The 24938-nt window shown below is 58.3% G+C and overlaps 3 protein-coding genes across 3 annotated transcripts in view; 2 read left to right on the forward strand and 1 right to left on the reverse strand.

Moving 5' to 3' along the window:
- The window catches only part of LOC119696487, a 1710157-nt gene that overhangs the window by 852882 nt on the left and 832337 nt on the right, over positions 1 to 24938 (reverse strand).
- Positions 1 to 24938, forward strand: part of LOC119696488 — a 1499846-nt gene that overhangs the window by 825462 nt on the left and 649446 nt on the right. Inside the window, 1 exon segment of the mRNA XM_038126216.1 lies at positions 21128 to 21838. Coding sequence (XP_037982144.1) covers positions 21128 to 21838 — 711 coding nt within the window.
- Positions 755 to 10785, forward strand: LOC119696507 (translation initiation factor IF-2-like). Its single transcript, XM_038126256.1, has 2 exons — positions 755 to 938; positions 9788 to 10785. The coding sequence occupies exons 1-2, from the start codon at positions 797 to 799 to the stop codon at positions 10405 to 10407; spliced, it is 762 nt and encodes a 253-aa protein (XP_037982184.1). The 5' UTR covers positions 755 to 796; the 3' UTR covers positions 10408 to 10785.

Here is a 24938-nt window from a genome sequence, read left to right on the forward strand (position 1 = left end):
GGGGATCTGCCCACCCTCTCTGTCGGCAGCACAAAGGCTTCAGCAGAGCCACCAAAGGCCAAGGGGCTCCTGGCCATTTTCCCTGCAGCACTGCACGCCTGGGCACCTCACTGAGCACAAACTCCCTATTTGCCTCTTCCCCTATGCCCTGCCAATCCTCAGCAGGAAAAGAAAGATCCTGGGACTCTGTCCATGGTAACACATCCTACATTTTTATACAAATGGAAAAGAAGAAGAAGGAAGCAACATTCTCGAATACAGGAAAATTCCCACAGCCTCAGGTGGCCACAGTGGACAGAGCCTCTGGCATCAGCTCTCCACAGAGCTGCAGCAGCAGAGGCGGCCAAGCCCTGAGAGACGAAGCCCTGTCTTCCACGCCCTGCGGAGCTGATCTTCCAGGCTCTCAAAGATGGTGTATCGAACTGTGGCTTGTGCCCTGAGAATGTGCAAAGTTTGAAGAGCCAGCCTGCTGACAGAGAGGCTGACGTCATTTGCCATTTCTTCAAGGGCTGCAAGAGAAAGAGCCACAGTCAGATCCCCCATCTGCGGGGATCTGGGAGTGGCCCCTTCCAGGGGGCAGCCGGCTCTCGCCATGGCCAGGAGGGAGCAGGGACCAAGGGGATCAGCCCGAAGCTGCTGGCCACAAATCCTCCAGGTTGCACTGAAATCTCTGTGCGCACTGCCCAGGCCACACCTCGTCCGCACAGGGAGCAGAGCCATCCGCAGCCGGGGCAGGGATTGCAGCTCCCCCCACCAGCCCTCGCTGCCAGCCCGCTGCCCTCCCTCACCCTCACAGATGAGCTGGAGCTCCTCGATCTTCCCCCTCAGGTGCCGCCCGGCCATCCCTGTGAACACAGAGCCTGTCACGGCGCCGGCGGCACAGCTCCCTGCCAGCGGCGCTGCCGGCGCTGTGGCCACACGCCCTGCTGGCCCGGCAGGGCTCAGCCCGGGCCCTTGCCGCACGCTGCCGCCCCAGGGCACGGCTGCCAGAGGGCGGCAGCAGCGCCGAGCCCGGGCGGGGCTCCACGGCGCCGGGCCCGGCCGGCGCTGCCGGGCTGCAGGCGGGGCCGGGGCCGCGCTGCGGCGGGGTGGGGAGGGAGCCCGGGCTCGGGGCTCACCCATGAACCGGATGGCCGCCTCTCGCAGGGGCTCCTGTGGGCTCTCCAGGTAGCGCAGGGCCCGGCGCAGGTGCTCGGCCGCTCGGCTCCTGTCCTCTGCCAGCTGCAGAGAGCGGCAGCAGGGGAGGCTTGGCGCGGGCTCAGCCCCCGGGCCGGGCGCTCGCTGCGCGCAGCCCCGGCCTCCCCTGCCCGCGCAGCCCTGAGGCGCGGCCAGCAGCCGCTGGCGCCGGGCTCCGGAGGGGGCAGAGCGCCGGCTGCTGCCCGGGGAGCCGCGGGGCCGCCCCGCAGCGCCGCCGGGCCGGGGCTCCGTGGGCACCCGGCTCGGGCCCGCAGGAGCCCGGAGAAGAGCCCGCGCGGCCTCGGGGTGCAGCAGCGGGCAGCGGCACAGCGGCCAGCCCCGCACGCTGAGCACCGCGCTCAGGGGTCTTGTCCAGGCTGAGCCTGGGGCTTGCAAGCTGTCCTTACCAGGCTGTCTGGGAACATCCACAGCTTCTTCTTCTTCACCAGTTTATCAACATCCCTCCTCTTCAGGAACTCGGCCACACAAAGCAGTGTTTCCAGAGAAGCCTGGAGCGAAGCAGAGACACAGAGATGGCCCCACAGACCAGGGCACAGGAGCCGCGTCCCTGTCCCGTGGCCTGGAGGAGGCTGTAGCCCTCAAGGTGCCAGGGCAGGAAGCAGCCGAGCCCCTCCCAAGGGGCCCCCAGCAGCCCACGAGTCCTCACCTGTGCCACACGCCGATTCCCATCATGGCATTGGAAGAAAAGTGGGAGCAGGCTTTGGCTCACTTGTGTCTTCAGGGCCTTTCTTTTCTTTTCCAGTGCAAGGGTCAGCAATGTTCGGAAGAGCATTATGGAGAGCTGCCGCACCTGGCTGTTGTCCTGTATGATGAGAAGAAAAGAAGACCTCAGCATGGGCTGCGAGGTGCTCACCTGGGCGCAGGCCTGCAAATCCACAGTGCACCAAGTGTCTGGGCAGCAGCCAGTGGCCGTGGCTGGGGGCACAGAGCCTTACGTGGTCAAAGAGTGGCAGGAGTGCTTCAGCCAGCTGCAGGGTGATGGAGCTGGGTATTGGCGTGTCCTTGTCCAAGATTATAAAGCTGAGTACCATCACTGTTATCTTAACTATCTCTCCACCTTCATCCCGCAGGAGCTCCACAAGACTGTCGGTCTGGCTCCACATTTTTTTGGTCTGTGCAGAACACAAGTCTGTGAAAGGCCAGCCTGCTGCCGCAGGGCCTAGAGGCCAAAGGCCTGTCCCGAAGCACTCGGGCAGCTGAAGCGGGAGGCAGGAGAGCCGGGAGCAGCTGCCCCAGTGCCCGAAGCCCAGGCAAGCCCAAGTGACTGCGTTCCCAGTGCCGCTTCAGCCGCTGTTCCCTTCTCACCATTGAGGGATTGTCAGTGAACTTGAGAAGGGCCCTGAGCGCCAGGCGACGCCTCTCCCTGCACTCGCTCCTCAGGTGCCTTGAGAAGATTTGCAGGACTCTGTCAGCATCACGTTCCCTCAAGTCCAGGCCCTCAAGGACCTGAAAGGCACAGGGCAGTGACAGGGAGCCGGCCGGCAGGAGCCCGGAACCGCACAGGGCTGGGCCCAGGCAGCAGCACAGGGCAGGCGCACCGTCCTGGCAGCTATGGCTACGAGAGGGCAGAGAGCTGGGAGGCAGCTCAGCCAGGCAGTGCTGGCCTTGAGGCTCACCTCCACAAGGAATGCCAGGGCGGGCAGATCCCAGCGTGGCTTCTGTGTGCTGAGCAGCCGGAGAAGGTAGCGAAAGATCCGGAAACACGAGGTTATGGAAACGCAGGACATCTCCCTGGCAGGAGAAAAAGTCAGCAAGAATGTGAAGCAGGAGAATAAACCTCTCTGAGGACTGAATCATACAGGTCTGGCCTTTCCCCAGCATCCTGCAAGGGGACCTGGGCCATTTGGGAGGCGACTCCTTGAGGGCACCCTCCTCTCCCAGCCTTTTCCAGTCTGCTTGGCCGTCTCTCGGTGACAAGGCCCTCTGGCACATGACCACGGGGACTGTGTGGGGCACCCCGGGAACAGGGCACAAATGCCGGGAGCAATGGGGAGAAGGGGGTCTCACCTGGCCAGCAGACCCACGGCATAGTGGCAGCTGTCAACACAGAGCAGCGTGTCCCAGCCACACCTACGTTCCATGGCCAGCACCACATCCTTGTACTGCTTTCGGCAGAGCAGGGACTTGAGGGTCTGCACTGCAAACCTGTGTGCAGAGCAAAGCGCAGGTCACACTGGCAGCACTGGCTCCTGCCCTGGCCATGTGGCAGGGACAGGAGGACTGGGATGGAGCACCTGTTGGGGCTGGTGGCAAGGCCGTGCTCTTCCTGGCATCCCTTCCAGAAGGTCTCGACCTCCTGTGGCATCTCTTCTGTGCTGAAGAACGCTTGGAAGAGCAGATTCACAAATAGGCGGGAGAAATACACCTTCAGTATACGTGGGACACGGGGCTCCTGGAGGATCTTCCACATCACCACAGTTGCCTGCAAAGGACAAAGCCCCCCGAGACAGCGCTCAGTGTGGCTGAGGTGTCCGTGTGGCAGGGCCCGAGCGTGGCAGGGAGAGGCCCGGAGAGAGGCAGGGGGAGCACGGGGCCTGGTGGCCCTGAAGCTGCCCCTAGGCCAGGTGTCAGGCCAGCGCCCGAGGCCGGGAGATGCAGCGGGGGAAGGAGGATGGAGAGCTGCTGGAGAGGCGGCCTTGGGCCAGCAAAGGCCATTGCAGAAACTCACAGCCAGGGCAAAGACACCCGTTCTGTCCCCATCGGAGGTGCATGTGCTGCGCTCTGGCCAGCTCCCCAGCACATCCAGGAGTCTCAGCTGCACTGACTTTGCAGTTCTGGGCGAGCACAGGATGATCTTCCACATGGCCATGGCAGCTCTGCAGGGTTAGAGCTCTGTCTCAGGGGGGTCTCAGACACAGCACCAGGTGGAGCTGAGCTGGCTGCCAGTTCTGCCTCTGCCCCTGTGCCTCTCCAGCAGCACCCAGGCAGTCCAGCCCTGTGGGGACAGAGCCCTGAGGGGCGGCAAGGGAGCATGGCAGCAGGTTCGGGGGGCTGACATGCCAGGGCTGGGAAAGTGAGCAGACAGAGGGCCCTGGAACTCTCTGCTGCTCAGACACATGGGACAGGCTGTACAGGGTGATGGGCTGGGGAGCCCTGAGCCCTCTGGGCTGGTGGGCCCCATACCTGTCACAGGACGGGGCCACACGCAGGAGCGTCATGACTGCGTCATCCGGGTGTGCTTCGGTGAGATCCAGCAGGGTCTTGTCCAGCCTGTGCTCGGCAGAGTCATTGGCCATGAGCCACTGGTGGATGAACCTCACCATGGCGGGCACCTGGAGAAGGCACAGGGAGACTTGGAAAGCTGCCAGAGGGAGCAATGTTCCCAGTGTCCCCAGAGAAGTGCTTCCCTTCCCACCTCACTGTGATGGCCTCAAAGGCTCACAGCAAACAACATGTGTGGCTTTGAAGGGCAAGCAAATCAAACTCTGCCCACCGGCTGCTTACTTGCTTTGGGTTGGAAAAATCTTCCACTAGAAGCAAATCCAGCAGGGCAGCACTGGTGTTGGTTTGGAAGATGGGCGAGTATGGTCTGAGCCCAGTGCCACTGGCGATGGTCTCTTCCTGGTGAATGCTCTTAATGAAGTTGCAAGTGAGCGTTACCAGAAGGGCAAAAAGCCAGGGGTGCTCCATGCAGTGCTCCACACACGGTGCTCGGCTGAGCAGGGGCAGCAGGCCCAGCCCAGGTGGGGATGGCTGCAGGTACCTGCGCTGTTCTTTGGAAGCGGCCACAGCTGGATTGCTGCTCCTGTGTGCGCTCCAGGGCTGCATCTGGCAAAGAGCGAGCGCAGCCAGAGCTGAGGGGCTGCGGGAGAGGCCGGAGAACACAGCCCAGCCCTGCGCTCCCAGGCAGGGAGAGCCCCGGGATGCCCCAGGGGGATGGAGCACGGCCACTGCGGGCTGTCTGCCCGGCCCCTCTTCCGTCCTGTCCATGGGCATGTCCCCAGGGGATGGGATGGCATGGCATGGCATGGCATGGCTTGGGGCCAAGCTGGGCACAGGCCCCAGCCCTGCGGCCTAGCTCTGCCACTCACCCTCCTGAGGTGGATGGAACGGCAGCACCTCTTCAGTCTCCTGTGCTGGGGCAGCTGCAGGGCCTTCTTCCTCCCCCTCCACCCAGGCCAGCTCGACCACTCTTGGGGCTCTCTGCTCCATGTCAGGGACTGGAGCGACTTCCAGGAGAGAGGCCTGAAAAAGGAAGTGAAAGGAAAGGAAAAGCTCTGGGGCACCAAGTCCCCCGCTCTGCCACGGCTCACCGAGTCTTGGGGTCTGGCCTCGAGGTCAGCTGCAGGAACAAGGCCGCGGAAAAGCTGCGGGTCAGAGGTGGACGAGTGCGCTGTGCAGGGGCTCCCGACGGCACCGCTCAGTTCCGTTCTGTTCCGTTGTGTTCCGTGCACGGTAACGGGCTCCTATGTCAGCACCTGCCAGAAAGGGCCCTTGGACACCGGCTTCCGTTCCATGCCACGGTGACCGTGCTGCAGCGTGCCACCAAGGGCCCTCGCACACACTGCCTTCTGCCCTGGGGCCGCACCCAGCCCACCCCAAGTGGCCCAGGTGTGAAGGAATCGGTGGCCCCAAGTGTCTGAGACAGCCCGACAGGATCTTTAGGAAGGGCTCAGAGCAGCAGCAAACGCCGGCCTGCTCTGCGGGCTCGGGGCAGCAGAAGGAGCCCCCAGGGCTGCCGACGCAGCCGCGCTGGCAAGGGCACGGGGCCTTCCAGGGAAGCTGGCACGGCCTCCTTGGGACACGTGCCGGCTGCTGGCCATCCTAAACCCGCGGGTGCGACACGCACAAGGAGCGGGTGGGCCAGGGCGCGAATGCTGCTCTGAGCCCTGGGGCCCGGGCAGCGCTGGCATCAGCAGCTGTGGCAGAGTCCCTGCCCAAGCAGAGCTGCCACCCCCCCGAGCCCTGGCAGCGCTGGTGCCCCTCTCCTGCCCCAGAGACCTGTGCCCCCGGGGGGCTCCTGTGCCAAAGCCAGCGTGCACTGGGGGCTGTGCTCCTTCCTGCAGGGGCTGATGGCAGCAGCACCTGGAACAACTGCTGGAACACTTGGTCTCTGTCTGAAGGCAGAAGCTGTTAGTCAGTCCTGAAAGGATTTTTTCATGGAAGGGATTGGCAGGAGCACCACAACACCATCAGCTGCTGAGTTTCCCTGGACGATTCGATTGGTCAGGGACACTGTCGTGTTGCAATGTGATCTTCTGTCAGTTCTTCTGGGAAAAACTCTAGCCCAGTCTGTGATGTTCAGCGCTCCAGTTGCTGCATGTCTGTCTGCGTCGTAGCTGATGCAAGGCAAATATTTCCTCCAGACCCAAAGAGTGGTGCCTGAAAAGTCACAGGGCTACATCTATTTTTGATTTTTCTTTTCTTGAAGTTTTCCAGAGCCTGCTGATCATTTCCAAGGTTTTCTCCCTATCCCTAGGGCACCTTCTCCAGAAGTTCTTCTGTTACATGCTTTTGCATTTAGTGAAAGCTACCTGCAATGACCAGCCGATCAATGGCCTGGGAAAACCCGAACTCCCCTGTGAAGCCGGGCAAAATATTTCTCTCCCAAATCTGAAGCCGTTAAGTGCCAAGTACTGTCCCCAGGGTCACACCCTGTCCCCTGTAAGTGTGCTGATGCCATTTAAAAGGGGTTGCCAATGAAAACAACTTTTAACAGCTTTGTAATTGCTGCCTTAGCATTCAAATCCTTGGCCAGAAAAATCCCAGGTCAACATTTCTGGGATACTTAAATACCAAAGCTGTCATTTTCACCCTGGATTTCAGAGTGTCTGAACTGTCACACAAGGGTTTCCTTTTAAGCACCACAGAAAAAGTCCCTGGTGTTCAGCTATAACTTTTACATCGGCATATACTCCCAACTATTATTTTAGGCAGGAGCAGCAAAGCCAAGAATGAGCCAAACAGGCAATTCCTGTGTTCTCATGTCCTGCACAGCACCAACTAGGAACTCAAGAATGGATTCAGGAGCTTCAGGGGGCACAGGAAGGCACCAAGACTTTGGCATGCTGAAATGGACCAGCCTGCTGCCTGTGCCTGGGCTGCACAGGGCTGAGCTCCATCTGGGTGGGCTAACAAAGGCTGAATAGACATGCCATGGCTCACTGGAGACTCCAAGTCCGGTGAGCTACACAATTCAGCTGTCAGCAGCTGAATTTTTCATGTTAGCGAGAAATCCAGGAGAGGAACAGGTAAACATGGAAAAGTGTTTTTCCAGTTCTAGCGACAGCTGTGCCTGCACGGCACCTGTGCCCATGGCAGGGTGGTGGGAACTGGATGATCTTTATGATACTTTATGCAACGCAATGTGTTGTGGCATTCTGTGATTGCCCAAGCTGAGAAGAAAACTTGAATTGTCCTCATGTTGGCAACTGCTGAGCAAACATGACAACATCAAAGAAGGCACGGGACTCTAATTTGTCCTTCCATTGCCACCATTCCCACTGCTCAATCCCTACCACCACTGCAGACCTTGGAATTGGTTGAAGTTCCTGGTCCATGCATTAGATAGTCCAAAGAGAGCAAAACAAGCACTGACAGAGCCAGAGGAGCTCTTTCTTGCTAATGGAAACCACATACTCAAACTGAAAGAGCCTATATTTAGGTTAGAGGCTCTTGCCAGCACCTTCCAGGACTCTCTGCTGTGCACACAGCGCTTTCCATGCCCGCTCCCAACAGGCTTTGGGACGCAGAGCACAGCCTGGCTGGCTCTGCCAGCAGCACAGCCCAAACTCAGGCAGAGGAAGAAGCAGCAGGGGCTGTTTTGCGGCCATGCCCAAGAGAGACTGGAAGGGTGCCCTCCCTCTGCTCTCACTTGGTTGCCTTTCTGACTGGCTCTGAGCCTGGCGCTGCCATTCCTCACTGGTGCACCTCATTCACTGGTGCATTCCTCATTCCTCTGGGCACCAGAACCACACCCGGGATCCCGGCACTGCCTGACAGCGCTCCGGGCACCGGCACGGTCGCGTGTCCGAGTCTCGGGCACCGTGCTGCTGCTTCATTTGCCCTTCGGCACACCCAAAGCTCCCTGTTAAGCCCGGATGGTCTCTGGTTCTGCCCTCTTCCTGATCCTGTGCAGGCAGGGAGCATTGCTGTGCTTTCAGGAAGCTATTCTTGAAAACTTCACGCATTCCAAGCTCCTTTGCCCTCCGTGGATGCTTGTAGGAAAGACATCCTGTGCTGTTCTTGTGAGCCAGCAAAGGCTTCCTAAAGATAAGGAAAGCCCCATATCTCTCCTGAGGAAGACACCAAGGTTGTCACCATGGCGACATGATGAAGGAGAAAAAGTTAAAAGATACGGACTCCAGCTGGCTCACAGAATGACGTGGCTCCTTGTCCACCTATTAAGAACGTTGTTTCTTTCTTACGACCAATGGGCAACGTATGTATTTGTTGAGTAAATATAAATACATGGGAGAACTATAAAAGCAATATGTTACTCTGATAAACTCTCTCATACACCCTTCTGATGGAGTCGTGGTGCTTTTTGCCGTGTCGCCCTGTATAGCGACAGGTGCTTGCCATGGAATCCCTCCCAGCTGGGCTCAGAGCATCCTCAGCTTGGCTCTTCCAAAACCCAGGGGCTCCACGGTGCTCTGCAAGGCCTGGAACTGCACAGTGCTGTGGAACTGCACCTCCAGCACAGGGACCGTTCCAGCCTGAGCTGCCCTCCTTCCTCTGTGTCTGTGCACAAAGCACGGCGTGGGAGGGAATGGCAGCAGGGGCCTGTGTGTCCCAGGGCCCCGGATTTTGCCGCTTCAGCTCCACAGAGATGCAGGCAAAGTGAAGAAGACAAACTGTTTATTAATGGAAGGCAAAGCAAGGGGATGAGCTGGCAGGGAAAAAAAGGGGATCAGCAGGATGTAAGGGCTAGAGGGAAAGAGCTGTCAAAAGGGAGGGAGAGTGGAGGGAAAAAGAAGGGATGGCTACGGTCTGAGGGCTGGAGGGAAGGAGCTATCTATAAGCATATCCGAAGCCATGCAAGTTTCCCACAGGCTCAGTTGTGCCAATCATCAGCTGTGCCTGGAGTTCCAGCTGCTCTCTTCTGATCTCAAGGTAGTCTCATCTTCCATGGCATTTGGAGGTCTTAAACAAACACTGGTTCTTCTGAGCCACTTCTGCAGCTCTTTCACTGAATATCTGTTGAACTACTATGTTTGTCTGGGAAGGGCTGTCATCTCTCCTCAGGACTTGAAGGGCTGGAAGAGGAACAGAGACTGGATCAGTGGGAATCCTAGGAGACCTTCCGGCCAGAGCCATCCCGCCCAGCTCTTGCCATGGCCACAAGAGAGGGGGTGTCAACTGGATCAACTGGCCACGAATCCGCCCTCCCGCATCCCTGAAATCGCTGTGTGCTCTGCCCGCGCCACCCCTCATCCACACAAGGAGAGAAGCCCGCCGCAGCCGGGACAGGGATTGCAGCTCCCTGCCCAGGCAGAGCAGCTCTCCCTGCCAGACGCCACTGACAGCTCGCTGCCCTCACTCACCCTCACAGATGAGCTGGAGCTCTTCCTTGCGCCCCCTCAGGAGCACCCCGGCCACCCCTGCGAACACGGAGCCTGTCACGGCACACGCCCTGCTGGCCCGGCAGGGCTCAGCCCGGGCCCTTGCCGCACGCTGCCGCCCCAGGGCACGGCTGCCAGAGGGCGGCAGCAGCGCCGAGCCCGGGCGGGGCTCCACGGCGCCGGGCCCGGCCGGCGCTGCCGGGGCTGCAGGCGGGGCCGGGGCCGCGCTGCGGCGGGGTGGGGAGGGAGCCCGGGCTCGGGGCTCACCCATGAACCGGATGGCCGCCTCTCGCAGGGGCTCCTGTGGGCTCTCCAGGTAGCGCAGGGCCCGGCGCAGGTGCTCGGCCGCTCGGCTCCTGTCCTCTGCCAGCTGCAGAGAGCGGCAGCAGGGGAGGCTTGGCGCGGGCTCAGCCCCCGGGCCGGGCGCTCGCTGCGCGCAGCCCCGGCCTCCCCTGCCCGCGCAGCCCTGAGGCGCGGCCAGCAGCCGCTGGCGCCGGGCTCCGGAGGGGGCAGAGCGCCGGCTGCTGCCCGGGGAGCCGCGGGGCCGCCCCGCAGCGCCGCCGGGCCGGGGCTCCGTGGGCACCCGGCTCGGGCCCGCAGGAGCCTGGAGAAGAGCCCGCGCGGCCTCTGGGTGCAGCAGCGGGCAGCGGCACAGCGGCCAGCCCCGCACGCTGAGCACCGCGCTCAGGGGTCTTGTCCAGGCTGAGCCTGGGGCTTGCAAGCCGTCCTTACCAGGACCTCGGCAAACATCAAGAGTTTCTCCTCCTCCAACAGCTGCTTGAGTTCCCTCCTCTTCAGGAACCCGGCTGCACAGTGTAGTGTTTTCCGAGAAGCCTGGAGAGCAGCAGAGACGCGGAGATGGCCCCACAGCCCGGGGCACAGGACTCACATCCCTGTGCCAAGGCCTGGAGGTGGCTGTAGTCCGGGAGTTGACCAGGGCAGGAGGCAGCTGAGTCCCCTCCCCAGAGGGCCACCTGCAGCCCACGAGTCCTCACCTGTGCCACACGCCGATTCTCATCATGGCAGTGGAAGAAGAGTGGGAGCAGGCTCTGGCACACAATTGACTTCAGGGGCTTTTTTCCCTTGTCTACTACAAAGTCCATAATCTTGAAGAAGAGGTCAAAGGAGAGCAGCTGCATGTGGCTGTTGTCCTGAAGGAAAGGAAAAAAACCTCAGCACCAACTACTGCAGGCCCACTGGAACAGTAGAAAACTCCACAGAGCACAAAGTTTCTGGGCAGCAACCATTGCCTGAGGCTGGGGACACAAAGCCTTACGTGGTCAAAGAGCAGCAGGAGTGCCTCAGCCAGCTTTGGGGCAGTGGTGCTGGATACCAGGATGTCTTTGTGCTGGAGCACATTTGTGAACACAGAGAGGGACATGCAGACCACCTCTCCATCTGCATCATCCAGCAGCTCCAGAAGGCTTGGAGACAGACTGCACATTCTTCTGGCCTGTGTGGAGCACAAGGCTGTGCTGGGAAGCCATGGACGGCTGCAGCGCCAGCAGCGCCCTGGCACTGCGAGCCCAGCCTGCTGCTGCAGGGCCCACAGGCCAAAGGCCTGTCCCAAAGCACGGGGGCAGGTGAGGCAGGAGAGCTGGGAGCAGCTGCCCCAGCTCCTGAAGCCCTGCCAGCCCAAGGGGCTGCTTTGCCCAGCGCAGCTTCAGCTGCTGCCCCCTTCTCACCATCAAGGGATCCTTGCTGAGCACCACGAGGCCTCTGAGCGCCAGGCGACGCCTCTGCCTGCATTCCCTCTGCAGGTACCTTGACATGATCTCCAGTATGCTGTCAGCACATTCCCTCAAGTCCAGGCACGTGAGCACCTGAAAGGCACAGGGCAGTGACGGGGAGCCGGCCGGCAGGAGCCCGGAACCGCACAGGGCTGGGCCCAGGCAGCAGCACAGGGCAGGGGCACCGTCCTGGCAGCTGTGGCTACGAGAGGGCAGAGAGCTGGGAGGCAGCTCAGCCAGGCAGTGCTGGCCTTGAGGCTCACCTCCACAAGGAATGCCAGCGCGGGCAGATCCCAGCGTGGCTCCTGCCTGCTGAGCAGCCCTAGCAGGCGGCGAGCAATCCCAGAACATAAGGAGAGAGAGACATGGCGCATCTCCCTGGAAGGGCAAAAAAGGCACCAAGACCCTGAGGTGGGGAGGTTAAACCTCTCCTAGGACTGACTCACAGAGGTCTGGTCTTTCCCCAGCATCCCTGGAGGGGATGTGAGCACTTTGTGAGGCAGCCCCTTCTGGGCACCCTCCTCTCCCAGCCTTTCCCATTCTCCTTGGCCGTCCCTCAGTGACGAGGCCCTCTGGCCCATGACCACAGGGACTGTGTGGGGCACAGGGCACAAATGCTGGGGGCAGTGGGAGAAGGGATCTCACCTGGCCAGCAGACCCACGGCATAGTGCTGGGTGTGAGCACACAGCAGCGTGTCCCAGCCACGCTTGCGCTCCATAGCCACCACCACATTGTCACACCACAGCTGGCAGAGCAGAGCCTTCATGGCCTGCACTGCAAGCCTGTGTGCAGAGCAAAGCCCAGGTCACACTGGGAGCACTGGCGCTGGCCACAAGGGCTTGGGAAGGACAGGAGGACTGGGACCTGTTGGGCTTGCTGGGAAGGCGGTGTTCCTCCTGGCATGCTCTCCAGAAGTTTTCAAATTCCTCTGGTGGCAACTGCTGTGTGGTGATGACAACTTGGAAGAGCAGAGCCACAAAAATGCGGGAGTAATAAAGGCTCATTGCTTCATGGCACTCAGGCACAATCACCCAGATCACCAGAGTTGCCTGCAAAAGAAGCAGCCCAAGACAGCGCTCAGTGCCGAGGTGTCCATGGGGCAGGGCCCAAGGGCAGATGCAGGAGGAGCAGCGGGCCTGGTGCCCCCTGAGCCTGGCCCTAGCCCAGATTTCAGCCCAGTGACTGGGGCGTGGAGAGGATTGAGAGCTGCTGGAGAGGCAGCTGGGTGGTAAGCAAAGGCCAGTTCCAGAAACTCACAGCCAGGGCAAACACGTCCTTGTTGTCCCCATCAGAGGTGCATGCGCTGCTCCGAGGCCAATCCTCCATCACGCAGAGCAGCGTTGGCAGCACCTTCTCCATTGCTGGTCCCGATGAGGCAATGGCTCTCCACATCATTGCAGCAGCTCTGTGGGATCAGAGCTCTGTGTCAGGGGCGTCTCAGTCACAGTACCATGCCCTGTGCAGCTGTGGGGGCCCAGGTGCCAGAGCCCCAGTGCCCTGAGGGGCAGGGAGGGAGCATTGGCAGCAGGCTCAGGAAACAGAGGGGCCCGAGGCTCCTGGACCTCTCTGCCTGTCTGGCAGACCCCACAGCACAGGCTGTGCAGGGCCACGGGCCCTAAAGGCCGGTGAGCCCTGAGCTCTCCAGACACGTGGGCCCCGTACCTGTCACACGTTGGGGAACAGCGCAGGAGGGTCAGCACCACGTCAGCTGGGTGTTCTTCAGCCAGCCTCACAATGTCAGTTTGCAGCCCGGCATCCACAATGACACGGGACACCAGCCTCTGATGGATGCTCTTCACCTTAGCTGGCACCTGGAGGAGGCATGGGGAAGACTTGGAGCACTGTCCAGTGGGTGCAATTTCACCAGCTTCCCCCAAGAAGTGCTTCCCTTCCCACCACACTGTGCTGGCCTCAAAGGCTGAGGCGGCTCAGTGACCGAGGCCTGAGGGGACACACGATCCTGGGAGGCCTCCAGCTCTGGCTGCTTACCTGCTGCTGAGAAGTAACAGCACTCTGCTCAAAAAAATCTTTGGGATTTCAAGAGATTTTGTGGGCTTTTATTGGGATTCTAGGATGTCCTAATGGGATTCTGTGAGATTTAATTGGGATTTCGTGGGTTTTATTTGACTTTGGGGCTTTTAAGGAGATCTTGGGGCCTCTCAGCCCTTCCCCACACCCAGGGAATGCCCCAAAGCCCCCTCAGACCACCCAAGGTCCCCCAAAATTTCACTAAAACCCCAAAAAGACTCTAAAAATTACAGTAAGATACTCCAAAAGCCCAGAGAATCTCACAAAATACCAGTGAAACCCACTGAAATTAAAAAACTCCCAAAAATTTCAAAGAATACCCCCAAAAAACCAAACCCCCTGCATAACCCCAATAAAATCCCTCAAAATCCAAAATTCCTTAAATCCACAAAATCCCCCAAAACCCAGTAATTCTCCAAAAAAACCAAATAATTCTACCCTAAACAACAAAATCCCCCAAAGCTCAAAAAAGCCACCCCAGAATCCCCAAAAACTCCCCCAAAATCCCCACAAAATCCAATCCTAAAAAAAGCCGCCCCAGAATCCCCCCACGCTCCCTGGGGCCGTCCTGGCTCAGGGGCACCGGCCGGTGGAACAGGAGCCGCTTCAGGGGGCCCTCGGAGCTTTTTGGGGAGGGGGCACCATGGGAGACCCCCCAAAAATGGGGGAGGGGGAACCCCTGCTGTGCCCCCTCCCCCTGAAACCCCCAGACCCCGGTTCAGGGTGGGCCTGGGACCCCCCGGGACCCCTCCAGGAACCCCAAACCCCCCCAGAGCCCCCCAAGGTTGGCCCAGGACCCCCAAAGCCCCCCCAGAACCCCCTGAGAGCCCCCAGACCCCAATCGGGCCCAGCCCAGGCTGTCCCCTGAGACCCCCCCAGACCCTTCCCAAGGCCCCTCCCCAGATCCCCCCAGGACCCTTCCAGGACCCCCCAGCCCCTCCCAAACCCGGCCCAGGACACTCCAGGCCCCCCAAAACCCCTCCCACATCCCCCCAAGGGCCCCCCCAGACCCCCAAAGAGCTCCCTACGACCCCTCCCCAAACCCCTCCGACCCCTCCCAGAGCCCCGCTCCAGACCCCTCCCGGCCCCCGGTGCCGCCTCAGCGCCCCCGGCCCCTCCCCAGACCCCCCGGGGGCCCGGCACCGGCGGCCGAGGGGCGCCGCCTGCGGCTCGCCTCTGATTGGCTGCAGCGGCGCGGCGGAGGCGGGCGTTGCTGAGGGGAGCCGCGCGGTGATTGGGTGGTTCGGGGCAGTGCAGCGCGGTGATTGGTTGGTTCGGGGCGCGGCGCAGGGATTGGCTGGGGGAGCCCGCGCGCGGCGGCGGAGGCGGGAGATGTTGAGGTCAGAGCTGCTGAGGCGGAGCTGAGGTGGGGCCGGGGGAACCTGGGGGGCTGTGACAGGGAATAGGGGGTGTGCGGGGGGTTTGGGGGGGAGTGAGGGGGCTCTAGGGAGCTTTGGGGGAAGCTTGACAGGGTCCGGAGCGTTCTCAGGTGGGTTTAGGAGGATGTGAGGGGAATTGAGGTGGTCTGAGGGGATTTTGGGGGGATTGCGAGAGGAACTGAGGGGGTTTCTGAGGGGATCTGGAGGTTTCTGACGTGGGTCTGGGGGGCATTTAGGGAAGTCTGAGGGGATTTTTTTTGGTTTGGGGGGATTGAGGGGTCTGAGGGGGATTTGGGGCAGTCTGATGGGATTTGGGGAGTCTCAAGTAGGTCTGGGGTCAATTTTGCGGGGAACTGGGGGGGTCTAAGGGTAATTGGGAGGGGGAGGTTTGGGGGGCCAGGGTGGTCCCTGGCCAACCTTAGGTGGAGTCTGGGAGGTTTGGGGTTCCTGGAGGGGTCCTGGGGGAGATTTGGGGGTCCCGGGGGGTCCCAGGCCCACCCTGAACCGGGGTCGGGGGGTTATTTTGGGGAGGGGGCACAACAGAGGTTCCCCCTCCCCCGTTTTTGGGGGTCTCCCATGGTGCCCCCTCCCCAAAAAGCTCCGAGGGCCCCCTGAAGCGGCTCCTGTTCCACCGGCCGGTGCCCCTGAGCCAGGACGGCCCCAGGGAGCGTGGGGGATTCTGGGGTTTGGGGCGGGTTTTTGGGGATTTTGGGGCGGCTTTTTTGGGCTTTGGAGAATTTTGTTTGGAGTTTAGCGGGAACTATTGGGGTGTTTGGAGAGGTTTATTGGGTTTTTTGGGGGGGTTACACGATTTTGGGGACTTTTGTTAATTTGGGGCGTTTTGGTTTTTGAGCGATTTTATTTGGGTTGGTTTTTGGGGTTTTTTTTTTGTTTGTTTTTTGGGTTTTTTTTGGGTTTTTTTGAGGGGGGATTCCTTGAAATTTTTGGGAGTTCTTTTTAAATTTTGGTGAGTTCCACTGGGATTTTGTGTGATTCTCTGGGGTTTTGGAGGGTTTCATTGGGATGTTTAGGGGATTTGTGGGGTTTTAGTGGAATTTTGGGGGGAGGCTTTGGGGTTATACCTGGGTGTGGGGAAGGGCTGAGAGGCCCCAAGATCTCGTTAAAAGCCCCAAAAGTCAAATAAAACCCATGAAATCCCAATTAAATCTCACAGAATCCTACTAGAACATCCTAGAATCCCAATAAAAGCCCACAAAATCTCTTGAAATCCCAACAAACTCTCCAAAATCCCAATTAAACCTCACAAATCCCCCATAAAAGTCCCCAAACCTTCAAGAAGCTCCACAAATCCTCCCAAGACCCAAAGAAATCCTGGCAACACCCAAAAACCCCAAAAAAATTCCACAAAAACCCCCAAAAATTCCTCAAACAACCTAGACCTCAAAAGAATCCATCTAAACACCTGGAAAATTGCAGTAAGGCTCCCAAAATCCCCCAGAAATTCCAATAAAACCCCCCTAAAAATTCCAGAGATTCCCACAAAATCCCCACAAAATCCCAGTAAAACCCCCCGAATTTAAAAAAGAAACCAAAAACATTAATAAAACGCCAAACTCTCCCAGAAAAACACCCCCCCTCAAAGCACCAATAGAGCCCCCCAGAATCCACAACCCCCCGAAATTGCCCAGCTGCCCCAAAGGCAATCATTGTCTGCACAGCCCGCAGCGATTGCCCCTCAACTCCCAGCACAATGGCCCGAGGCCAAGCGAGCCCCAAATGGCCGAGCCCTGCCGAGCCCTCCCTGCTCCCTCCCAGTCCCGCCCGGGCCCGTCCGGGGCCGCGGCCAAAACTGCCCGGAGCGAGCGCGGAGGGCCCGGAGCGAGCGCGGAGCCACTGCCGGGCTCGGCCCCTCGGGGGCATTTTGGGCCGGGCGGGGCAGCTTTAGGCTGGGCTTCAGCTCCCGCCAGGGATCCCCAGCCTGTGCGGGGGCATTTGAGGCCCCTCTGGCTGAATTTCGGCCGAATCTGGTGGGGTTGAGGCGGGATTTGGGATCCCTTTGGATGATTTTACACCCATGTGAGTGAATTTAATCCCACGTGAGTGATTTTAGGTCCCTTCATAAAGTGATTTTGGGCTCATTTAAGTAGTTTTTTGCTTCTTTGGGTAACTTTACCTCAAACCAAGTCATTTAGGATGACCTTAGGTCCTCTGGTGTTTGTTTCAGGCACGTGTGGGTGATTTTAGATCAACTTAGGTGATTTCTGGCAAAACCGGGTGAATTTGAGGCTCATTCAGGAGATTTGAGGCTGAAGCAGGTACGTGCAGCGTGGATTTGAAGCTCATTTTGGAGATTTAAGGGTGATTTTAGGCCATTTTGAGGGAGGTGTAAACCAGTTTGGGCAATTCTAGGCGCCTTTGGTTGGTTTTTAGACCCCTTGGATAATTTAAATCCTCTTTGGCTGACTTTAGGCCACAGCTGGAATTTCAGCTGCATTTGAGGCCCTTTTGGGTGATTTGAAGCCAAACCGGGCCCTTTTGGAGCCGCGCGTCCCCTTGGCCCCGGCCCTTTCCCCTCACGGTTCCCGCCCTTTCCTTGCCCCCTTTCCCCTCAGGGCTGGGCCTTGGGGAACGGGGAGGAGGAGGAGGGAGGGAGGAAGAGGCCGAGCGGCAGCAGGAAGAGCAGGAGAAGGGGACAGAAGGAATCTGGTGCCTCTGGCGCTGCCTGAAGTGGCCGCAGCCCCGGGAGCATCGCCCCCCGTGCCGCAGGTGCCCGGGCAGGGGGAGCTGGGCCCAAATCTGCCGGGGGGTGCCTGGCTTTGGGGTTTTTTGGGGGGGATGTTTGGAGCTGGCAGGGCTGCAAAGCCGAGCCGCAGATGGGCCTCGGGGGGACACGGGGGGTCCCCGGGAGGTGTTTTTGGAGGGTCCCGGGGCCGGCAGTGGCTGCTCCCAGTATGAGCCCAGTTGGTCCCAGTCACTCAATATGATGATGCAATTTGGTCCCAGCAAGGACCCAGTTCGTCCCACTTTGATCCAGTCTATTCTCAGTTCCTCTCAGTTGCCCCCAGCATAGACCTAGTCACTCCCAGTAAGATCCCATCACTCCCACTTGTTCCCAGTTCCCCCAGCACATTCCCAGTGTGGTCTCAGTTACCACCATATGGTCTCAGACACTCCCAGTATATCCCAGTTGCCCTGAACATGCTCGTAGTCATTGCCAGGCACTCCCAGTTAGCTCACTGTGGTTCACTTGACCATAGTTCTATCCCAGTTGCTCCCAGTTCCTCTAATAACAGCTCCCAGCATGGGCCCAGCTGTTCCCAGTGTGGTTCCATCACTCCACTGTGGTTCCAGACCCTCCCAGTATGGTCCCAGTTGAACCCAGTTGCCCCTGCTATAGTCCCAGACACTCCCCAGATGATCCCAGTCCCTCCCAGCATGGTCCCACTCACTCCCAGTTGCCCCCAGGGTGGTCCCAGTTCTCCCCAGCATGGTCCCAGATGATCCCAGTGTGGTTCCAGTCCTCCCAGGATGGTCACAGACACTCCCAGTATATCCCAGTTGCCCCCAGCATGTCTGCAGTCATTTCCAGGCACTGCCAGTGGCCCCAGTAAGGTGTCAGTGATCCCAGTGTGATCCCCCAGTCATGCCCAGAATATCCCAGTGTCCTCCAGCGTGCATCCAGTCCTTCCCAGTGTCTCCAGTTTGCTTGCAGCATGATCCCAGTTTCTCTCAGCTGCTCCCAGTAGCCCAAAGTGTGATCCCAGTCACTCGGTTTCAACCCCAGGATGATCCCAGGAAGCTCCAGTTTGATCCCAGTCACATGGCAGCCCTCCCAGGGTGGTCCCAGTATAATCCCCGTTGCTTCCAGTCTCTCTCAGTGTGGTCCCAGCTGCCTCCAGCATGGTTCCAGTTGCATCCTGGATCAAGCCAGTCAGTCCCAGTATGATGCCATTTGCTCCCAGCGTGCTCCCAGTTGCTCCCAGTCAGGCCCAGTGTGGGGGATGATGTGCAGGGTGTGTTCCCAGTCACTCTCAGATCCTCCCAGTGTCAGTCCAGTCCCTCCCAGTATGATCCAAATGTGAGCCCAGTGTGCTCCCAGTCGCTGCCAGTATGAACCAGTTGTGCTCCACATGGTTCCAGTTACTCTCTTGCACCCTCACTGTCCTTCCAGTCACTCCCAGTCAGTCCCAGTGTAGCCCAGTTCCCTGCAGCATGTTCCCAGTCAGTCCCAGTTTGTTCCAGCAGGATCCCATTTGCTGCCAAGCACTCCCAGTCAGCCTCAGTGTAGTGGCACTGACTGCCAGGATGATCCCAGTCACCTCCAGCATGATCCCAGTTGATCCCAGTATAAGCCCAATTGTTTCCAGTCACCCCCAGCATGCAGCCAGTCACTCCCAGTTGCTCCCAGTCACTCCCAGTTGCTCCTGGCATGATCCCAGTTGCTCACAGCTGCTCCCGGTTACTCTCAGCATAATCCCAGTCACTCCCAGTATATCCCATTTGCCCCTCCCATGGTCTCAATTGCCCCCATAGGCTCCTGCTCACTCTCAATATGATCCCAGTCTGATGTCAGCACAAACCCAGTCCAGTCCCAGTCACTCCCAGTATGATCCCAGTTTGATGTCAGCACAAACCCAGTCCAGTCCCAGTCACTCCCAGTATGATCCCAGTGTGTTCCCAGTGCAGCCCAGTCCCTCGCAGTGCTGCCAGTGCTGGGGTCCCGCAGCCCTCTGTGCGTTCCCCGCTGCCGGCGGTGCCGAGAGAAGCCCCAAGGGCTGGCAGTGCCCGGGCAGGGTCCCCAGCCTGGCCCAGTTTGGATGTGCAGCCCCCAGTTTTCCCAGTTTGCCTCTCCTCTTGGCCGGGCCGGGTTCCCCCGCCCGCAGCGGCTGCGAGCAGCCGAGAGCCCCGCGCTGCCCGTGCCGAGCTGTGCCGGCTCCATCGCCGCTCCTGGCGCGGCTGCGAGGGCTCCGGGAACGGGGCAGCGAGGGTGTGGCTGCTGCTGGGGAGGAGGAGGAGGGAGGGAAGGGGGGGAGGAGGAGGAGGGAGGGAAGGGAGGGGGGAAGGAGGGGAAGGAGGAGGTCGGGATAAGACAGAGGAGGCGGAGGAGGGGGGACGGAAGAGGAGGGGCAAAGGCGGATCGAGGAAAGCAGAAGGAGCCACGCGGTTGAGCCCTTCCTGAATTCGCAGCCCCCAGCTGTGGGATCATCGCCCCCGAGCCCGCAGGTGAGCGGGGATGGGGAGCTCGGCCCAGTTATCCCCGGGGGGTCCCTGGGTTGGGTTTTTTGGGGGATGTTTGGAGGATGCAGCAGTCCAAGGCTTAGCGGGAAAGGCCCCTTGGGGGGACATTGGGGGTGCCGGTGGCGGCTGCCAGCAGAGGCAGCCTGGAGGAGCAGAGCCCTGTGTCCGCCAGGAGCCCAAAGCGGGGAGCCCAGAGAGGGGGGAGCGGCGCCATTGGCGGGAGCCTCAAGAGCCCGTAGAGGGGCAGGGGGGACTCCTTGGAGCCCCTGCAGCTCAAAGCAGAGAGTGAGGGGAGAAGGGAGCCCCAAAGGGAGCCCAAAAAGCCCCGGCATCCCTGCATGGGGAGAGCGGAGAGGGGGGAGCTTTTGGGATTGCTGGGACTGCCAGCAGCCTGGGCAGGGCGGGCACCCAGGAGAAGGGGGACCCCCAATGCAAGCGTGACCCCAGCAGCTGGGACAGGGGGAACTCCCGAACACCAGAGGGGAGGGAGCAGGGACGGGGAAGTCCTGGGAGGCTTTTGCAGGGCTGAATCTTGGTGTTTGGGAGGTTTTTCTGGAGCCCAGCTAGCCGGTGACTTGTAGAGCTGGACTTGGGCAGAGGGACCTTCAAACTCACCGTGCTCATCCCTTGTTTTCCCCAAAGCAGGATTTCCCATTGCCAAGCCCTGGGAGGCTGTGAGGAAGAGGAAGATGCCCCAGGACACGCAGGCAGGTGAGGAGGAAGTCAGTGCCCCTTTGCCCCTGTGTCCTGCTCCATCTCCCAGCCCAGCAGGGCCCCGGCTGCAGCACAGCCCCTGTGCCGGGGACGCCCTGGGGCATCTCCTTGCCCTTGCCTGTGGCCCGGAGGCAAATGCCATCCTCTGCTTGTCCTTCCTCCCCCAGAGCAGGAGCTGAGGCTGGAGAGCAGGGAGGACAAATCCCCGGGGCAGAAGCTCGTGGCAGAGGCCGTTTGGAGCGGCTCCACGGCGCAGGAAGGCAACGGGGAGGAAAAGGCCCGGAGATGCCGCACGAGGAGGGGCTGCAAAGGCAGATGGCGGCGATCTGAGGGGGAAAGACCCAGCCTGGGCCGGGAAGGCGGCCGGAGATGGAGCCAGAGCTCGGAGCTGGTGCTCCCTGAGCAGCCCCATGATGGGGAGAAGCCCCACATGTGTGTGGAGTGTGGGAAGAGCTTCAGGTGGAACTCCCATCTGATCAGGCACCAGAGGAGCCACACTGGGGAGAGGCCCTATGAGTGTGATCAGTGCAGGAAGAGGTTTCAGACCAGCTCCAGTCTCCTCGTGCACCAGCGCACGCACACAGAGGAGAGGCCCTTCCGCTGCCCCGACTGCGGGCAGGGCTTCAGGCAAAACGCTGATCTTGTCGTGCACCGGCGCATCCACACTGGGGAGAGGCCCCACGAGTGTGAGGAGTGTGGGAAGAGCTTCAGGCAGAGCTCCACCCTGATCCAGCACCAGAGGACCCACACTGGAGAACGGCCTTACAAGTGCGGGGAGTGTGGGAAGAGCTTCAGCCAGCAATCCACCCTGATTGTCCACCAAAAGTTCCACACTGGGGAGAGGCCCTACGAGTGTGATCAATGCAGGAAGAGGTTTCGGATCAGCTCCCATCTCCTCCGGCACTATCAGAGTCACATACAGGATAGGCCCTTCTGCTGCCCCCACTGCGGGAAGGGATTCAGGCGCAACTGCAACCTCATCAGGCACCGGCGCATCCATACTGGGTAGAGGCCCTACGAGTGTCCCCAGTGTGGGAAGAGCTTCTCCAGGAGCTCTCACTTGACCCGACACCAACGGAGGCACCGGTAAGGGAAGCCCTGCGAGTGCCCCGAGTGCGGGAAGAGCTTCGTGCGCTGCTCCAGCTCCATCCCCCACTGGAGGAGCCACGCTGGGCACAGCCCTGGTGACCCACATTCCCTGTGATCCATGCTGGGAACACACCTGCCTGCTTCTCCTCTTGGTTTGGCCTTAATTCCTTTCTCTTCTCCATCTCTTTGCCCTCCAAAAGCCAAGAGGGATGGATCTGTCACCTCAAAACCACTCAAATCCCTTTTGAAAACAACTGAATTTTAACCCATGAAGGCTCAGTCCCACCTCAAGTTGCTTCTTCCCTCCTCAAAAAACCTCAATCCCACACCAAACTCACTCCATTCCACAGCCACCAGGGTGGGATGGGGTTGGGAGGGGATTTGGAGCAGTGGGATCCCAGTTTGGAGCAGGGGTGGGGATTGTGTGGGGCTGGCTGGGTGGGATGGGTTTGACAGCAAATAAAACTTTGAGAGTTTCTGATTTCTGTCCCGTTCATTCTCAGTCAGCTCTGTTTGCAGAGTGCCGCCTTCTCAGCTGATGAAATTCCTAGAAAAATCCCATTTTTTAAATCATCCAACCCAAACAATCCAAAAACCAATATCCAAATAAAACCACACACCCACAATTATTTTTTAAGTAATTTTTTTTTTTAGAGTACTCAAGGTTGTTGGTAAAGCTTAGTGGTTTGGATAAAATGGATGAGAAATTATAGTGGTGTTTGGTTTTGTGTTTAGTGTATTTGTGATATGAATTATTTTACTAGTGTGTGTTAGATTGTATGTTTGGTTTTTTAATATTTTTTTTCCAAAGTATATTGGTTATGGATTTAAAACTTTCAAAGCGTATCTCTTGGTATATAATTTGGTTTTTTACATGTATTGGTACTGTTAGAGTAATAGTTGTTGTTGTTTTGGCTTGAATCATTATTGGAGTATTGTAAGGAAGAGTTGAAATTATTATATTTCATTTTTATTCTAGTTTATTTCATTCTAAGTATAATTTATTTAATTAAAATGTTATTGTAATTTGTTGAGAGGATAGGAAGGAAGTTCAAGGGCTGGGAACTGGAATTCCAGACCCTGGGAGTGTGTGCAGGACCACCCAGAGTGGGATCAAACATGGGCTGGGATCAGATATGGGCTGGGGGCACATGGGATGGGACCGAACAGATCAGGACAGCACAGACTGGGATCAACTGGGTTGGGGCTGGATGGACTGGGATGGCACGAACTGGGATGGCACGGGCTGGGATCAGTGGGACTGGGAAAAAGCATTGGCTGCCGTTGGCTCCTTTGGCTCCCATCCACAGTGGTTTATTTGCCCAATTATCCAATCAAAAAAAACCAAACAAAATTAAATGTAACAGCAATTTTAATTAAGTAGTTTAGTATATATAAAATTGAATACACTCAGAATATTGACAATATGATGTGGTTAAAATTAGGGATAATTTGGTTCTGATAATAGCGCAGAAGCACACAAAACAAAACAACAAGAACCGCGCGGGGTACGGAGCGCAGGGCTTTTGGACCCCCGCCACCTCACCTACGAGCCTGCCGAGCCAAAATCCCCCTTTTCATGCGCTATGTCATCACCATCTCCTCCCATTTTCCATGTGTCACATCTGTGTCACCACCCTCATCATCACCTTTACCACGCAAGCTCCACCATCCTTTTAGGGGGTCGCACGCTCTTTGGGGGCCGTCTTGGAGGAAGGGCTCTCTTCTTCCTCGTGTCCTTCATTTCCCCTTTTGGGGTACACACGCGCACCAAGTGTGAGCCAAAGCTGGTATAATACAAGCCAATATTATGTTCCAATGTTAAAGCAATAAATCTCATATAATTAACATTTTCCTGGTGTCCAACCCAATTCTCCTCTCTTCCAGATAAATTTAGTAATAGTTATCTCTTGCTTCTTCCTGCTCTGAACATCTGCAGGAAAAGGGGGGACCCCTCCTCCCCCTTCCTTTCTTGGCATTTACCTTTGAACTGTTTTATTATTTCCAAATATGTATTACTGTATCAATATTGATTACTGTTTCAATTTTGTCAGCAGCAATCACACCTATTTTTCACATTGCTAAATACGTACAGATTTTTTTTTATATAAATATAAAATTAGGTAATAAAACTGAAACAACTATTTTTACAAATAAGAAATAAATACAATAAATATATTTCATTAAAATACTAAAAATAAATAATAAAATACATTAATTTTTTTGATATTTTGTGATGTAAGTCCCAGGTGGATGATGTCAGACATGGTGAGGCTGGGGATGAGGAGCAGGTTGTCCAAACAGGGTCAGCCTGCAAGGGTCTCATTCTTCTCTGTGCCCAGACCTCCTAAGGAGACATTCAGCATCAAGATCACTTGGGAAAGCTTCAGTTACCTTTTCTCTGAACTGAAAAATTAAAAAAATACTCCTGTGATTAAAAAGGTAAAAATCATGAGGTGCACTTTGAAATCTTCCTCCTGAACAGAACTCCAAACTGACTCCAATCACCGCACAAGCCCTGGAGCCTTGAAGACAATGGAAGGGAGACAAAGAGCCCCCGAGGGCTTTCTGTATTTTCATGGTCCCCACGGTGGATTTGGGGCTGAGTCCAGGAGCCTCAGGCACTGAGAGAAGGCTGAAGAAGCTGCTCAAGGAGTCAGCAGCAGAACTCCAAGGCCCTTGGAGCACCCCTGGGCCCCAGGGAGGGCAGGGAGTGCCAAAGGCTCCCCAGGGACTGGTGGGAGCAGATCCTCGAGGCCAGGACTGCAGGGAGCCCAAGGCTGTGAGCAGGGAACTGCAAAGCTGAGCAGGGCCTGGGCTGGCTGGGGGAAGCAGAAAGGCCAAGCCCTGAGCCCAGCCTGGGCCAGCAGGGCCTGTCCCTCACGGGGGGCTCGGGGCTGCTCGTGGGGCAGGGGATGTGAGGGGCAGCAAGGACAAATGTCACAAACCTGTGTGACACTGCAGATCCTCATGGACCCCAGGGGCCAGTGTGACCCTGTGGAAGTTGTGGAACCAAGGGATCATTGTGGCACTGTTGTGCCCATGGAACCCAGGGGCCAGTGTGACCCTGTGGAAGTTGTGGAACCAAGGGATCATT

This window comes from Motacilla alba, unplaced genomic scaffold, assembly GCF_015832195.1.
Source record: "Motacilla alba alba isolate MOTALB_02 unplaced genomic scaffold, Motacilla_alba_V1.0_pri HiC_scaffold_31, whole genome shotgun sequence".
Taxonomy (NCBI): Eukaryota; Metazoa; Chordata; class Aves; order Passeriformes; family Motacillidae; genus Motacilla; species Motacilla alba.

Coding starts and splice junctions, on each gene's coding strand:
- LOC119696507 (XM_038126256.1), top strand. CDS start 797: ATGAGCTGGAGCTCCTCGATCTTCCCCCTCAGGTGCCGCCCGGCCATC. Junction 939..9,787: donor ACGCCCTGCTGGCCCGGCAG/GGCTCAGCCCGG, acceptor CTGGCCCGGCAG/GGCTCAGCCCGGGCCCTTGC.